Below are 16,080 nucleotides of genomic sequence, written 5' to 3'. Positions count from 1 at the left end.
TGAATCACAAGTATTGGTGAGCTGCGGCTTGTTTGGTTGCAAAGTAATTGTCTCTTCAACAATTTACAAATGAAGCTTATCTGATTCATGCCTGTTTGTGTCATAACTCACAAAATGAAATTTCACTTCAGCTTTGTTGTTGTAGTGCACCATGTAAATACAGGTATGTGCAAGTTTGCACTTATACTGGCAGTAGCTCCTTACAAGCAATGTACTTGGGTCACATGAAGATAATGTGAAGGTAGACAGAAATGTCAGTGAACTAGGTATATGCTATCCAGAACACTGGAATTACAACTTTTAATTACAGCACTATCTTCCCACTCAGATAAGGCAGTAAAAACAATTATATGTTGTAGACTTCATTTTACTTATTAGCAGCACTCTCTTATTTTTAAGCAGAAGATTTGGAAAGACCACAAGCAAAACAAGAAAATGCAGAGTTAAAGGAGAAAAGTTTCATTGAGTTTCATTGTTATCATTCATTTAACCCAAATTACCACACTAAAATCATATCAGAAAGACAGAAACAAAATTCAGTAACAAAACATATGCCTGGCTTTTTTGTTGTTGTTGTTAATAGGAACGGCAGCCATAGGCAAAGAGTTTGGATTTTCCTTTGCATTCCTTTGTAATCGTTAGCGTTTATTTGGATTTTCCTAAAAGCATTTCTTCACCTATGAACAACACATTACTGGGAGAGTCGTAAAGAGATTTGAATGTTAAAGTTTTCTACTTTGAAACCAGCCTCAGGCTAAGGTCTCAAAGACTGACAGCACTGAACACATTGCATCCAGTGTGCTTAGCTTTGAGGATGTTTTTCAAGTCTCATTCCAAGGAGGGGGAAGGACTGGCAAGAGAGCTCTTCAGGTGGAGCAACAGGCAGATTTTGCACTACATCCTCTAAGGCAATGGTGGAAGAATAAAGTGATCTCAACAATTTATTTTTCTCTTTTCTACCACTGTGATCTACTTAAAAGTATACGATACCATTCAGATCATGGGACAAATATTCCAGAGCACTTTTTGCCAAGTTAGGAGACTTTCTTTCTTCAAACATACTTTGTACAAAACCAAAATATAATGTATTTAGGGAGATCTGGGACAGCACATGGTGCTATTAATAAAAGAAGGAGATGGGTTTCACATTATACATGCAAATGGACCTCCTGTCTTAAGGTAGAGCCATTACATTCTGCACATTATTTCATCATCATGGCAGATGCCAGCCTGACCAGTACTAAAATGCTTTTAATGCAAAATCTCTCTGCTGTGTAGCTAGAATACCATCAGGATACCCAATCAATTTAGCAAATAAGAAATGGAGTGGGGGTTGGCCTATGGCTTCTAACATTTGTCAAAACATCACGTGCATGTCTTCTTTACTGTTGATTCCAAGTGATCTTTTACACTGGTCAAAAAGGCAAAGTTCAGATCATCTTCTAAAAGAAAGTTTGTTTTGGAGTTAGTGGTTCAAAGGGTGTTCTCAGGGCTAATAAGTCCATTATTTGCCTCTTTCTTTTTTTTTTTTTTTTAGCTGAAAAATCCCCCAATTCTTTTTACAGGTACTGGATACTTTTTAGTATGTATATATGTATAAAGCACAATGCTTTGAGCTGCTGCTCAAACAACACTCCTTCAATAAGACCTTAACTTACAGTAATTCATAAAGAACACAGACTCCACACCCAAGCTTTCCAGAAATATTGCAGCCAACAGTGGAGCAAGAAGAGAAATAAAAGAATAAAGCTTGGATAAAGGCACAAAACTCACAAGACTGGGTTGCATGAAAACTTTACCCTGTTTTGATAAATACCACGATCTCAGTGAATGAAAAAAACCTGAATGATTAAATGGAATGATTAAGCTATAGAAATAATTACCATTTAATGGGGGTGGGGGTGGATGGAAAAATCAGATTGTTTCAAAAATATGTGATGATTTTTTATAAGCCTGAGAACCGTGCAGTAAGATAGGTTGGAACAGCATAGAAAGGCTAAAAAAATAAACACCTCAATTTGACAAATCCATGGGAGATTTGGCTTCTAGTATAAAGATTACACAAGAGCTCTCAGGGATGATTCACACTTCCACTGGCATACAGGCTAGCCCTGTGCCTTAAAGGTGACACCTCTTCTAACTGATTTGAAAGGTTAGTCGCTTGCATGGCACTGGCTGAAACTGGAGCCAGTGACCTTTCACCAAATGCCACAGTTCAGTGGGACAGTGGGTAGATCTGCAAGGGGGGGCTGGCAGTGGACGCTGTGACAGACTGACACACACACACACACACACCCCCCCGTTGATGCTCAAGGCGAGCTCTGGAAAGGGGGCTGTGGAAGGAAATTACTGAGTAGTTCTCCCCGCTGGTGGCTACATGGGGTGGCTGTTCAAATGTGGGCTTATTGTTATTACAGATAGAAAGGAAAACCCACCTCACAATGTGAAAAATGCTAACTATAAAGTGCCTACAGGCAAAACCAAAACACTGGAAACTGACCTAGCAAACATCGGCAGTATTGCCTTTCCATCTATAACCTTTACCTGCTGCCAGTATGCTGTCTTAAAAATAGGTATATGCAGCCCGGGGGGTTGAGGGCAGAACACAGCCAAGGAATTACTATAACTACACAAAAATGGCTGCTGTGGATACTGTTTGTCCAGTTGTGCCAACAGATTTGTGAGGCGCTGTAGTCCAAACTGATCCATAGAAAGCCAGAAAAAAAGCTGTAAGGGCTTCTGACTATCCTCTGCTTAGTGTATTATATAAAAAACTGCATCCAGCTATGGCTCTGGGGACAGGTCGAATTAAAAACTTAAGGATCTAAAGAAGTTGTGCCTGACAACAACAGCCATGCACTTTCTTCTAGGAGCACCATCTAGAATCCCAGAGAGGTTTAGAGTCCTTCTCAGCGTGCTGCCCACTGTAGTTGATTTAGTGAGCTTGGACACTTTTAAAGTGCTATGGGGTATGTGCCAGAGACAGCAAGTAAGGCAATGCCCAGGACAGGAACATGCAGCTCCTTTGGGAAGTGTTTCAGTGTGCAGGGCTGGCATCTCCAGCTACTCCTAACACCTTCACTCATCAAAACTGAGAGAGACTAGCTGTTTCTTTTGAAATCACGATGAAAAGACAAAACAGATGCAAGGATTGCAATTTTTTTTCTCTTTCACAAAAGCAGGAGCATGGCCATACCCCAGTGGTCAGCTGCTCACACTAAGAGGCAGAGGAAGCAGCATTGGTCATAGCACAAGAAAGAGCAGCTTGGGAAGAAAAGCCCGGGCCACAGGCATCCCCAGCACACAGCTGTCCCACTTGCTGTCATGAAGTCCTCTTCCAGGTCATGGCACAGTGCTCACAGATCAGGGTAGTAAGCCCTCTCCTTCCAGGCTGGCCCCCAGACTGGCCACAAAGGCACCTCACCAGGATATGTGGGTTTGAGCCTTCTCCAAGGGGAGAATTAATGAGAAATTAGGCAGCATACGTCATGGTTGATGTTTGTGGGGTGCCTGATTTTGCAGGTGCGTATCACGCAAAGTACGTAAGCTATGGTCTGCTCGTGTCCCAGAGCAGAGTTTGGGCTACAGAGGAGCCAGGTCCTGTGCAGGGCCAGACTCAGGCCCTCATGGCGTGAAAAGTGAGCGCATGAGCAGAATGAGAGCTCAGTGGAGATTTCCAGGCCTGTCCCAATCCTTTAAGGACTCATGTCCCTGAAAATCCCGTCTTCACTAACAAAGCCTCACCAGAAACAGCGTTTTCAGCAGAAACTAGGCCGTTCAGCCCCTGCCAGAAAAGCCTTGTCGCCTCTCACTTTGGACAACAGATGCATATATACAGCCATCTAAGTATAGGAGCCAGTATGCCTCCAAATGCCCCAAACGCAGCCTGTGTCAGAGCAAGGGCCCCCAGGGTTTTTTGTGTGTGAACCCTCACAGAGCAATCCTTGCACCGTGTCCCCTAGCTTCCACCCCCATTCTTTTCTTCTTGTTTTACTGGTGTATGCGAAATCCTCAGACAGGCAGGTTTATAGCTTATTGCGCTCATAGACAGAGGCTCCCAGACCACAGTTTGAGTGAATGTTCGGTGGCAGTCTACCCAACAGCAACTTCTACGTGTCCATTAGTTTGAGTTTGGCAAAGGTAAGTATGCAGTGAGAAATGTCAAAGATTTCCAGATCTGGACTGATTCTAAAAGCTTGTGAGCCACAGCCATAAACTGCACCGACAGGTGGACAGCCCATCTCTAGCTCATGAGCACTAATGTCGTGTTCCCAGCAGTATGCTCTGCATCAGCATATTAAATGTCAGTATGCTTTGTGGGGATCTTCGCAACTTACTTCTGCTTGCGCAGCAGAATCCTTTTCCATAGTAATGCATGCTCCCAAAATAACACACAAAGAACACCTTGCAGGGTTGGGGTGGTGGTGGTGTGTGTGCTGCTAGCAATGCACAGGTTCATTTTTTCATCAAGCAAGCAGGTTAATTTCTGGCAAAGATAGCCAGCTCATCATGGCAGAATGGTACCAAGCTAATTTCTGGCAAAGATAGACAGCTCATCACAGCAGAATGGCACCGAGCTGTCTACACATGCTCATTATCCAATTCAAAATCCACTTCCAAAAGGTCATATTCCATCCTTGTGTAACTGGATCTGATAAGAGTGCCAACTGCCATTATTAACAGTATGTGTCAGAATTAACATACATTATTGTACGTTTCACAAATGTTAATTCTTGATTAGAATAAGCCCAGACCGAAGTACGCTGAGTAACTTCAGGGGCCTAGAAACAACATATGAAGGTGTCCATATTAGCATTGATACTTATTGTCAAAGAACTAGAAACTGGTCTACGAAAGGTGACTCACTGTAAGAGGCTGCTGAGTGTTCCCCCCAAGATTTTTAGAAGAGGACAGAGTCAGATACTCTGGTGATAGTCTGTAGCTCGTCTGAGAAAGTTGAGTCTTCCCCTAGTTACTGAATGCGACACAGTAATTCCTTGTAACACAGTGGCTTTTGTTTAATCACAAATGATAAATGAAATAGCAAACATATTTTTCCCTTGCTTTTACTTTTAATGCTTCCTTTAATGTGCTATTTTAATGCCTTTCATTGCACAATGCAATCGCACAAGATTTCACTTTAAAAAAAATCTTATGAAAATATGGCTCATTTGCTTTCTTGCTACAGAGGTCAGACAGTTCAGTCTGGCAGTTCTGCAGTGTGTTCTTTGGCTCAGCTGTAAGGCATTTCTTCCCATCCGCACAGTGAATCCAGCAAGCTTTCTTCACTTAGCTGAATGCTTCTTGACTATCTCAAGGTACTCCTTCACATCGTCAGGAGATCCCAAGACAACAGGCACTCTTTGGTGGATATCCTCAGGCACTATATCTAGTATTGCTTGATGGCCAGTTGTCGCTATTCCCCCAGCCTTCTCAATAACAAAAGCCATAGGATTGCATTCGTAGAGCAGTCTCAGCTAGAAGGCAAAAATCAAATTGGCAATGGTCAGCCCAGGCAATGCCCAGAATCATGAAATGTAAATAGATTTGGCACTTGATTTTAAACCAATCAACACTCCAAGTACTCCATATTTCATATAAACTTTGACTCAAGAATGAAATTGTGTGGATTTTTCTTTTAAACAAAACACGGTTGAATGCTGGATTTGCCCAATTTGAGTGCTTTCTCCATAGCTCTTGTTTGCATTGTGCTCTTTACACAGAGATAAAGCTCATGTGTAAGACACAACCTTTAACAAGGCAGCAGACCACGTAGGCCTATGTGAAAAGAAAGAAAAACACTGGCCCTGAGTGTGCCATTAGGGTTCTCTAATGAATAACTGCATCTTATCTGCAAACTGAAGCAATAATTTACGGACAATTACAAAACAGATGAAAGGTCTTTGCTGAATAAACAGTGCCCTTGTCAGCCTCTAAGTGTGTGATCTTCCCTGACTGACTGTCGTCCTGGCAGAGGCGGCCAGGCATAGTTCCTCCAGATGAGGCAGTGTTACCAAGTACAAGATGCAGATGGTTTTCTCTTTGGCCGAGCTTCTAATAAGGGACGCACTGCATTTAGGCTTCTTACATACTAGCTTGTAATAGGACTCCCAAGGTAATGTGGGTTGTTTACTTTGCTTTGTAATGTTTCTCTTGGTCGGGGCCAGCGTGGTTTGGGCTGAGATTGCCATCTCAGAGAAGCCTGTTTGTACCGCACATCCCCTGATATGTTCCATGATCTGAATATGTTTGGGGATAAAGAGAAGTCAGTGCATTGAAACAGGCTAGCAGCAGCCCTAAAATAGGTGTCTGACAGCAGGTTGCTGTCACTCATGATACTGTGGAAGGGGTGAGCATACTCACACACCAGAGGTGTAAGCTACCAAGTAATAAGATACATGTTCTGCAATCAAAATACTGATCTGTGATAGTGAAATAGCTCGATAATGTAATATTTTCTATAATTGGGCTTGTTCAGGTTTACCTTTCCTTTGGGACTTTTGGAGTTAGCAGGATACAGAAAGATTCCTCCATACACCAGCGTACGATGCACATCAGCCACCATAGATCCTATGTACCTCCCACCATATGGTGAACTGCCATCCTACAGAAAGACATTTGAATAAATGTAACTTTTGAGCACATCAGGTTAATCTTTTTTTTTTTTTTTTCCCACCTGTCTTAGTGGTCCTAACAGCTAACTCCTCCATATTGTGATTCATTAATAATATTGAAAGTAGTTCTGGAGAAAAATTCGGCTTCCTCCTCATTTTCTAATTGGAAAAATCCAAGGAAAAGCACTGACAGAAAATTTCAGGATAGATGAGTGGTAGTACCAACAACAGAAAATGCATCCCAGCTCTCCATCAGTGCTCTAACCCTTCAAAAATACTGCATTCCTAGTAGCAAAAAGATTAAGAATTTATGTGTTTTGTTGTTTTTTTTTTTGTAGCAGAAAAAAACATCAAGAGGAAAAACAAGTGATCTTTTTTGCTTCTTCTACCCATTTTTGCCAGCTTCTACATCTTTTCTTGGTAAGAAAAATTTAATCATTCACTACTGATATTATTTCCTTATTATACTCCAGAGAGTACATTTTAATATCTAAATAAACAACACCTTAAGCCTGGAAAGATGCCAGGGGAACATACCAGTCTCTGTTCAAAGCAAGATCAGGAAGTCAAGAAGGGACACGAACACTTAACAATAGTAAATGTTGACACTTCATTGTCCACGTAATAACTCCAGTGATGACAGGCTTAAGGCATGAGAACAGACATGATTTTTACAGGCACTCCTTAGAGCTTCAGGCCTCCTGACCCCAGGAAGCTGCATGAGCACAAAGTGGACCCTGAAACTACACTAGCTTTTGAAGTGAGAGGCTCCCTCAGGACCCAACTTGTGTTACCACTGAGCAATGACCCACCACCATCCCCATTCAGCTCTCCACCTACTTGGACGCTGCAGTGAGGAAGCAGCAATCTAACACACGAGTCGATCACCAGATGAGGCTTCTTCTCTAATTGACTATCAAGTGCTCAGTTTTGCCTCTAGCACTGTTACTCAGGCCCCCCGTCAAGAAGGAAGATTAATAAATAAATAAATAAATAAATAAATAAATAAAGGATTAAAAAATAAAAAAGAGGTGCAGTGCAGCACTGAAGGATAGTGAAATATCTGGTCACATCAGCTGGTGCTCTAATTATCAGTCCTACATGAAGATATATTTTAAATAACAGGAAAGGAAAACAAGCTCTAAACAGTGCATGAGACAATGATTGACCATAAAGTTGGAAATGATGAGTGTTGCTTGTCACCAGAAAGTTTCTCTGAAACAGGATCTTTTACCTCAGGGAATTTCTTCTTTTTGAGATACTCTGTGACTGCAGGATCGAAGTATTTAGCGTAGCCTTCGTTGAGACTGTAGATATTTCCCTTCTTTTTGATTTTCACATCCCTGTCCACCAAAATGAATTCTCCAATTGCCTAACAATAAGAAAGAAAAACAATTTATTAACTTTAATCAGTCATTTATTTACAAACCAAGGCAAAAACCAACCATACACACAATTTAGGAAAAATTTAATACCAATGCCACTTTCTTTAGTCATTCAGCACCTATGAAAAAGTGGTATTTGCAGTGTAGACGCAAAGTGTTTTATTTATCCATAAAACATAGACAGAAGCATGAATCCTGGGGTCATGCAAGCTTCTTCATGCTACCATTCCCAGCTCTTTATCACTTCTCTATGTCAAAAAATGCTGTTGCCTGTAAATTTGTTTAGCTTTCCACTCTTTTGCTAGACTTACAATAAAAGTACACCTCTGAGGAGTTTGGAAACTGACAGTGCTGGTCGAATCAATACATAAACATCTTCAAATAGCTGTAGATATTAAGAAATTTCAATTTATCTTAGCTCAGGCTAACTGGAAGCCTGGAGTCAAGAGAGCCAATCTCCGTAACCAAGGGCTGGTCTGTTTAGTTTTCACTAAAGTAAATTTCCAAGTTAGTGCTAAAACCAAACAAAATAACATGCACGCATGCTCAAAGTTAAATCTGCCATCTGAACATAGACAAAAATACATGCAGCTACTTAAGCTGTTACTTAACAGGCAGCACCAAGTTATATGTCCTGCTGCTTGACCACTGCAAGTTCTAAAAATTTAATACTGGCAGGTGGCACAGCCTGAGTACAAAAAAACAGGTCACTAAAGCAAATTAATTTCTGCTATGATCAATATGACTTTTATTTTAGAACTCATACAGTCAACGCGTGCTAGAACGTCAAATGCACCCCCACACATCACTTACTCTTTTACACACCATGGTGGGATCTGAAAACACAGAAAGTAGTTAAATATTTCTGCTTCTCTGGTTTACTAAGGTTCTAACATTAAGGAAAAGACAAACAAGTCTTAAAGGGCATTCTGCATTGCAGAAAACAGCTCATTTTAAATATCACATGATTTGGCGCATGCTATGCATTTGCTTCACTGACTTGGCGGCTGTCTTCCCGTTGTTGATTCACACATAGCACCACTGCAGCTGGCAGGCAGAATGCAAAAGACTTTTGACGGTGTTGCTGATGGGTTAAGTGTACTTCATTTCTCCACATTAGCCTGAAAATTGTTCCTTTGTTTGATTTTTTTGGAGACAAACAGTTCTTATAGACAGTACCTTGTTATTCCTAATAAAGAAACAAACAAACAGAAGACATTCTCACCGGATCCAGCATGAAACAGTTAACACCTCCAGCAGAAGTGGCCAGTACCAGCATTGTGGCACTCCCATAGAGAGCGTAACCAGCTGCCACAAGATTACGCCCAGGCTGTAACGCATCTTTCCCAGAAGGTTCATCAGGGGACATCTAGAATAAGAAGGAGCACAGTCAATTTTACTTCATTTCTATAGTTGGTACATAACTGGGCTCTCTGGGACAGGGATGGTCTTCTACTCCATATCCATGCATGAGGTGAAACAAATGCTTCCACGATCCACAACTGAGATTCCTACTCGATGCCCTAACACAAATTATATGGAGGAGACAAACACATTGATCTAGAATTCTCTTGTATAAGCCTAGTTGGAATGCAGGAAGCAGGAAAGGATTAAGGAGATATTATAGGGCTGTGTACCTCCTTGCAGGTGATGATGAACATAGCTCAGAGGAAAACTCCGAGGCACAGTTGAGAAGCAAGCAATCAAACATGACTCACAGAGTCCACAGTGATCAAAAGTACATGGGATTTTTTTGTTTTCTTTTGCTTCATACAAAAATGAAGTTGAAAATAGTTGCTTTAAGATGTATGACAACATAGAAAAGATGATTAAAATGGACAGTTGGGTGTGTTTTATCTGACTTCCTTTTTCCCCCATCTTGTGACATGTAAGTCCAGTATTTCAAGCTCCTTCAGACAAGGTTTCTGCCTTTCAGAGTGAATTAGACACTTCAAATGCACATGCCATGTTTCAGCTCTGGTTTGTGTTTGAAGCCTGTCCTCAGGCTAACAGGACTATTAGTACACAGAACAAGAAAACCTGAAAGCACATTCCCCAAGTAGATGACAACCGCGTGGTATTTTGTCTCAACACAAATATTCATGAAATCTAAGACCTGATTTGTTTGTAAGGGGTAATTCCTTCAGCTGGATAATTAAGTATCAGCCAGGCTTCCTTGTGCATATAGGTACCTCATCTTCTAAGAGACTAATGCAAATCCCTCACTAATGTTTTATACACGCGTCTGTGAAATAGCAGACAACTTAAAGCTGGTCCTGAAAGTCTCTTTCACAAACAAGTTTAGTTAGGTTTTAAGTCCTCACATGCAATTATATTCATCAAAAGGCGCACAATAATAGTTTTTCCTATCCTACATGAAAGCATTTTACCTTTCTATAAATGGCAAAGATGGTCCCAATGGAAACAAGACAGTCAATGTTTGATGAGCCATCGAGAGGGTCTATGCAGACTATGTATTTACCCTAGGAAATAAAAAAGAGGGAACAACTAGATTAGTGACATTATTTACCCACTATACCCAAATAAGAATGTTTCAGTAGGTAAATATTCTCAGAGACTTTCAAAGCAATACAAACTAAAAGACTTTTATAGATTATGAAGGAACTGTATTCAACGTTAGAAATTTTTTGGCCCAGGTTTCATTCTTGTTGTCAACTATGTGATTCGGCACAGTAGTAGCTGGGAATTCTTTAAAGTAATAGATGATGACATGGGAAAGATGAAGTTTTCATACACAATTTTTAATATAAAAAAAAAAGAATGCTTTTTAATTATTAGTTTAGCTTCATCTATATAATTAATGCCAATCCATTTTGATAGATATCCTGTAATATCTACTACTTAGGCTACACTTTCTTGTCTCTAACAAAACGTCTTTCTGAATTATAAGGAAAAAGACAAAAGAAGATCAGCCTTTTTCACAGAGAGCTAAAATTAGAGACATTAAAAAGGCCTTTAACACCTGATGTCCATAAAATATACATTTCACTTTATCTGTGCTCTGAATGGACAGATGATCAGAAATTACCTTAGCCAGTCTGTGGTTGTATCCTGGTTTTGGGGGGATTTCCCCCCCCCCCCCGAAAAAGAATGGTCTGTGCCTATTTCTGTATTAAAGATTCCTGACAGTACAGGAAATTGCCAGTACAGGGAAAACAGCTGAATCAACTGTACCTTTTAAATAACTTGTTTTCCCCTTATTTTATCCACAGTCATTTTAATAGTCATGGGTAACAACAGTAAATGTTTATTTGCTTTTCATTTGATTTCACTCTGCATGCCAGAAACTTAATTGTCCAGCAACACTCTACTCTGCAGGTAGGAATTCTGATAAAAACACCATATTAGCTTACATTTATTTTAGAAAAGCGTTAACAGTGCACCTCCTTCAGTGATTGCTGAGGATCTAAAACCACAGTTATTCAGATCTAAAGCAATCTTTGTTCATCCAATGCCTATAAAAACAATTTCAAAGCTTTCTCAACCGGGAGAGAAAGAGAGAACTGCTTTGACAAAGCAAATATTATTATACTTCCTAAATTATGTTTTAGTTGTTTGTTTTCACTAAATTTTTACTCAGATTATTACCCGATCACACCAAAATATTAGCTAGGAAAAAGGAACTATCACTCAACAAGTGCATGCAGACTTGTGAATATAAATAATAATAAATAATAAATAAGTAAAAATTACTTTTGTTTCATTGTCGCTAAGTCTTTCACCGGCTTCAAGGAGCATTTGCATGAATTAAAGAACTCGAGATTTGACCTGCACAGAACAGCTCCTCAGTGTCCTGCTGACAAAGCTACTTTACAAAAGGGTTTGACTGACTCAGAGCATAATTCCAGAGATCAGATAGGACAAACAAGAAATAAGTTTCCTCCACAATTAGGAAAAAGTGGGAAAAAAAGAAGATGGGGAAGAACAACAGAGAAGAAAAAAATAAAAAAACCAAACATCAGTCTCGAGAACAGAAATAACAAAAAGGACAAATGTTGACTCATAGTCTTTCCACCAGACTCCCCTTCAGTACAGAAAAGTACATATTTTCTGAAATTTTTAGCTCAGTTTCAGTTTCTCAAATCTGAAGCAATACACCTGTAAAGGCTGATCTGAAATGAAGGAAGAAGAACCTTTAAAGCTACTAACCCGTTTTTCATTTTCCACTATCACGGCATCTTTGTTTTCTTCTGACACGATAACACATGTACTGAAGGATGATTTGAGCATGTTAATCACCAGGTCATTGGAAAGGATGTCCAACTTCTTCACCTGATCTCCTGTCACATTGGTAGACCCAGCAATCCCATAGCTAGAGCAACAGCAAGAGAGAGCGTTTCGTGAGAATGAGGCATTACATCTTCCAAAGCACCATGTTTCTGGCAACTTTATGCTTGTAAAACGTCTTGTAAAACAAACAGCACTTTTGGATGATATCTCAGCTTTCTAAGCCTGTTTTTTTTATTGTCCAGTGGATTCTTGCTAAGACGTGCTAACATTCACTGTGGTGGCAAATCTAGAAGACACTGAACATGAGGAACACAAAACAAGGAATCACCTTTCAATAGTCCATAAATTATAGGCAAACATAGCCAGAGCAGGCTGTGAAGGCTGTATTACAATAATTATGTTATTTTATAAGCTCTTACTTTTAAGACCTAAATACTGCCCCTGAATCCTAGGCTCCAATAGTATAGCTGCATACCCTAAAAGCTAAGACTTCCTTAGAAAACTTATACTTAAAAAGCAGCGATGAATCTGACAAAACTAGTTACGCTATAACTTCCTATGTCATTTGCTGCTGTTTAGCAATATGATGTACAAATTACAGTAGAAACACTTTGCTAACAGATAAATCAACATCTTTATGGTCCGATGTTTTTTGTTTTGGTTTTTAGCAGTAAACATTTCCTTGGGAATAAAATTAAGAAATACAAATACAAAACACAAACAAAACCCCACCAGCTAATCAGAATCAAACCATCTGGCATCAGGAAGTAGCAGGAGACCTTGTGATAGGTGATTTCGAAAGCATGCAGAAGAGAGAGAGGGGAAGTTTAGCTCTAGGAAGAGAAAAACAATAGCCAGCTCTGCACACATTCAGATGACTCTTACATACCTCAGCTACAATTCATTGATTATGCTGAATACTGGTATTTCGGGTTTTCATAATAACATTGAACACAGTACTTTGAATGTACTGCATTTCTTCAGTTTAATGCATGAGGCAAAAAGACCTGGCATAACTCCCTGTCTTTCTCTCTTTCTCTGCTACAGTAGCTTGAACATTTTTCTGCAAGTGTGAAAGTGCTTTTAGAAAACAATGTGCTTTGAACACCACACTCGCAAGTGGAGGCACACGTCCTCATCCTCAGAGCAAAAACTTCGTTTGGCCAGCAGCTACAGCTCTCCCACCCCAACAGATGAGTTGGGGACTCCTGGGAGGGGACAGCAGGGTGCCCTGTGCAGAGCTGGTAGCTGGGAAGCAACTGTGGCATACCCAGCTGTTCTGCACCTCCACTGCTGGGCAGCACGGAGCACACAGCTGAGCGTGGGGTTGACCCAAAGAAATAGGCCCAAGCAATCCCTATTTGTTCACGTTCCCTGATACTCAAGCAAAATCCCACCACCATAAAATGCAGTCCCACAGTGGGAGATGTACTGCTCAAAGAGGCTCATGAGCCTGAAGCTGGCTACTCCAGCACTGGTGGAGAGTCAAATCCACCATAAGGGATCATAAGGCAAGGCTACCAGCACACGTACCAAACCTGTGGGCAGCTGTCAAAAGACATATGTGTAGGATGCAGAACGGGACCTTAGACTGTTAGAAATCAGGTCACAGACAGGAAACCCTGGTCTTTACTGATAAACACAGGAGGCACATGAAAGGGCTAGCACATAGTGATTAAAAAACTATCACAGTTTTATAAAGTCTGAAGTCAAAACAGAAAAGTAGTTCAAACATACATAAAACGCATGATTTTTATTCTCTCTTACCGTTGCTTCTATTTTATTAACTTCAGTCACCAAATTTTTCAGCTCTCTGATATATTTTGTAATAAATGTTACTCGGTATTGCCAGAGGCCTTTTGCTTATTATATTTTCCACTACATGGTTTGTAGAGGCAAATTCATTTTCTCTCTACTACTTTTTCCATTAAGTAACAGAGCAGCCCATGTCTAAAGCCCTAATCAGCACACAATTTGGCTTATCAACAATATGCAAAATACTTAGGGTGATTAGTTACCTACAATCAGTTTCAGTTATTTAACATTTCAATTTCTAATTTCCTTCTGATGCATCTCTGGAGCAACTCCTCTCTGACTGTCTGACTACAGACACTACTGTTCCTAACCAGTGCTCCTTCTAAAAGCCTCAGGCATCCAAAGCTTCATAGAGAAACTCAAGTTGCTATGATGCAATATGAAAAAAAAATTGATTAAACACCTTATTGCATAAAATGGTGCTTTGATATTAAGCTGCTGACTACAATGAGAAAAAAAACAGCCACATTTTGACAGGCTTTGTCTTTCAGTCTGCTCGTTTGGTCTTCTGGTTCAAAGCACCCAAACCTGCTGAGGGTTTGTTTGCATGAAGGTCTATCAGCAGCAGACATCTGTCAAAGACTGCGTGCCTTATATTATTAGAAAGTCCACTTCGCTTGAGAAAATCAAGAGTCCGACATGCTAGAGGAGTTAGTTCCAGTTCTGTGCAAGGCTGTGGGTGGATGCAACACCACACACGCGCCTTTCGGGTGACACACACACACCCCCCGCCATCCGCATCCCCACCACCCCGGAGGCGGCAGGACCGCCGGGACGCGCGGGGATGCGGGGAGGTGCGGGATGCGGGACTTACAGGTTGGCGATGCCCGCTTTACGGACGGCGGTGGAGATGGCTTTGATGGCCGTGCAGAGGGAGTTGAGGAGCTGCGTGAACTCCCCGGTGCCTTTCGCCCGCCTGCCTTCCTCCATCACGAAGCGGGTCATGGTGATGACATTGGTGTCGAAAGCCGAGCGGTCCGTCATGGTGGCGGCGCGGGGAGAGTGGAGCCGCAGCCGCCGCCGCCGCCACTAGCCCCAATGGGGCGTGTCCGGGGCGTGTCCGGGGCGTGTCCGGGGGCGGGGGAAGGCGGCGAGAGCCCGGGGCGAGGGTTAACCCCCGCCCCGGGCTCTCGCCGCCTTCCCCCGCCCCGCCCTCCCCCGCATCCCGCCGGCCCGGGGATGGGGATGGAGATAAGGATGAGGATGAGGATGAGGATGAGGATGAGGATGAGGATGAGGATGAGGATGAGGATGAGGATGAGGATGAGGATGAGGATGAGGATGAGGATGAGGATGAGGACCGGGGCCCCGCCGTGCAGCGGGCAAACCCCGCAAGCATCCTTTTTTTACCCAAGGGTGTCTCATTCCCCTGTTTTGGGGGGCGGGGAGGAGAGAGGCACGGACACGGGACCGATGCTTGAGTCATCTGGTACATGAATGGCACAGAAAGTGAATAGAGACACAGGTCATGGTAGCTCTTAGCGTTCGCGTTGCTCACACTTCAATGCTCACGCCTCTGAAAGCATGCCCCAAAATTCAGAAGTCTGCTTCGTTTCACCGCTTGATTGCAAAACTCCGAGCCTGGCATGTGGGAAACGGTGAAGTGCACACAACCTACAGAGCAAGGTTAGTATCTCCTGCTTCACAGCACTGCTCTTATCCTGACCCAACAGTACAGGAAAAACACACATTTAGTAACCTATTCTGTCAAGTATTAACTTCTTCTGTTTAAAGAGATCATGCTAACCCCACATGCACCATCACATCTAACACCATAAAATGGCACAGAAGCTGCAGGGAAACTGCCACTGGCAACTGGACCCGGTGAGATTTTTAAACCAAAGTCTCCAAACCTGTTTGATAGAAAGCTGTAGCTCACGTCACACTCCAAAAGCTAGAAAGTAAAGCACCTCATACAAATGACACTGCAAAACACACCTAGGAAGCTAGACCCCTCCTGAATCTCACTGCTTTTGACTCCAGCCTTTCTGATTGTGTGGTAAAACAAAGCAGTA

At 41.7% G+C, this 16,080-nt stretch overlaps 1 protein-coding gene across 1 annotated transcript; it reads right to left on the bottom strand.

Moving 5' to 3' along the window:
• Positions 1 to 4,999: 4,999 nt before the first annotated feature.
• On the bottom strand, positions 5,000 to 15,049 carry LOC309683268 (fructose-1,6-bisphosphatase 1; the record flags this gene model as incomplete). Its single annotated transcript, XM_082497501.1, has 7 exons — positions 5,000 to 5,477; positions 6,485 to 6,604; positions 7,849 to 7,986; positions 9,225 to 9,368; positions 10,390 to 10,482; positions 12,170 to 12,332; positions 14,880 to 15,049. 7 exons carry the CDS (start codon positions 15,047 to 15,049, stop codon positions 5,286 to 5,288), a joined length of 1,020 nt encoding a protein of 339 aa, XP_082353627.1. The 3' UTR covers positions 5,000 to 5,285.
• Positions 15,050 to 16,080: the final 1,031 nt, after the last annotated feature.

Source organism: Vanellus vanellus (assembly GCF_965231255.1).
Source record: "Vanellus vanellus genome assembly, chromosome: Z".
Taxonomy (NCBI): Eukaryota; Metazoa; Chordata; class Aves; order Charadriiformes; family Charadriidae; genus Vanellus; species Vanellus vanellus.
The sequence above is the reverse complement of the archived record's forward strand: the minus strand, read 5'-3'. Positions and strand labels throughout refer to the sequence as shown.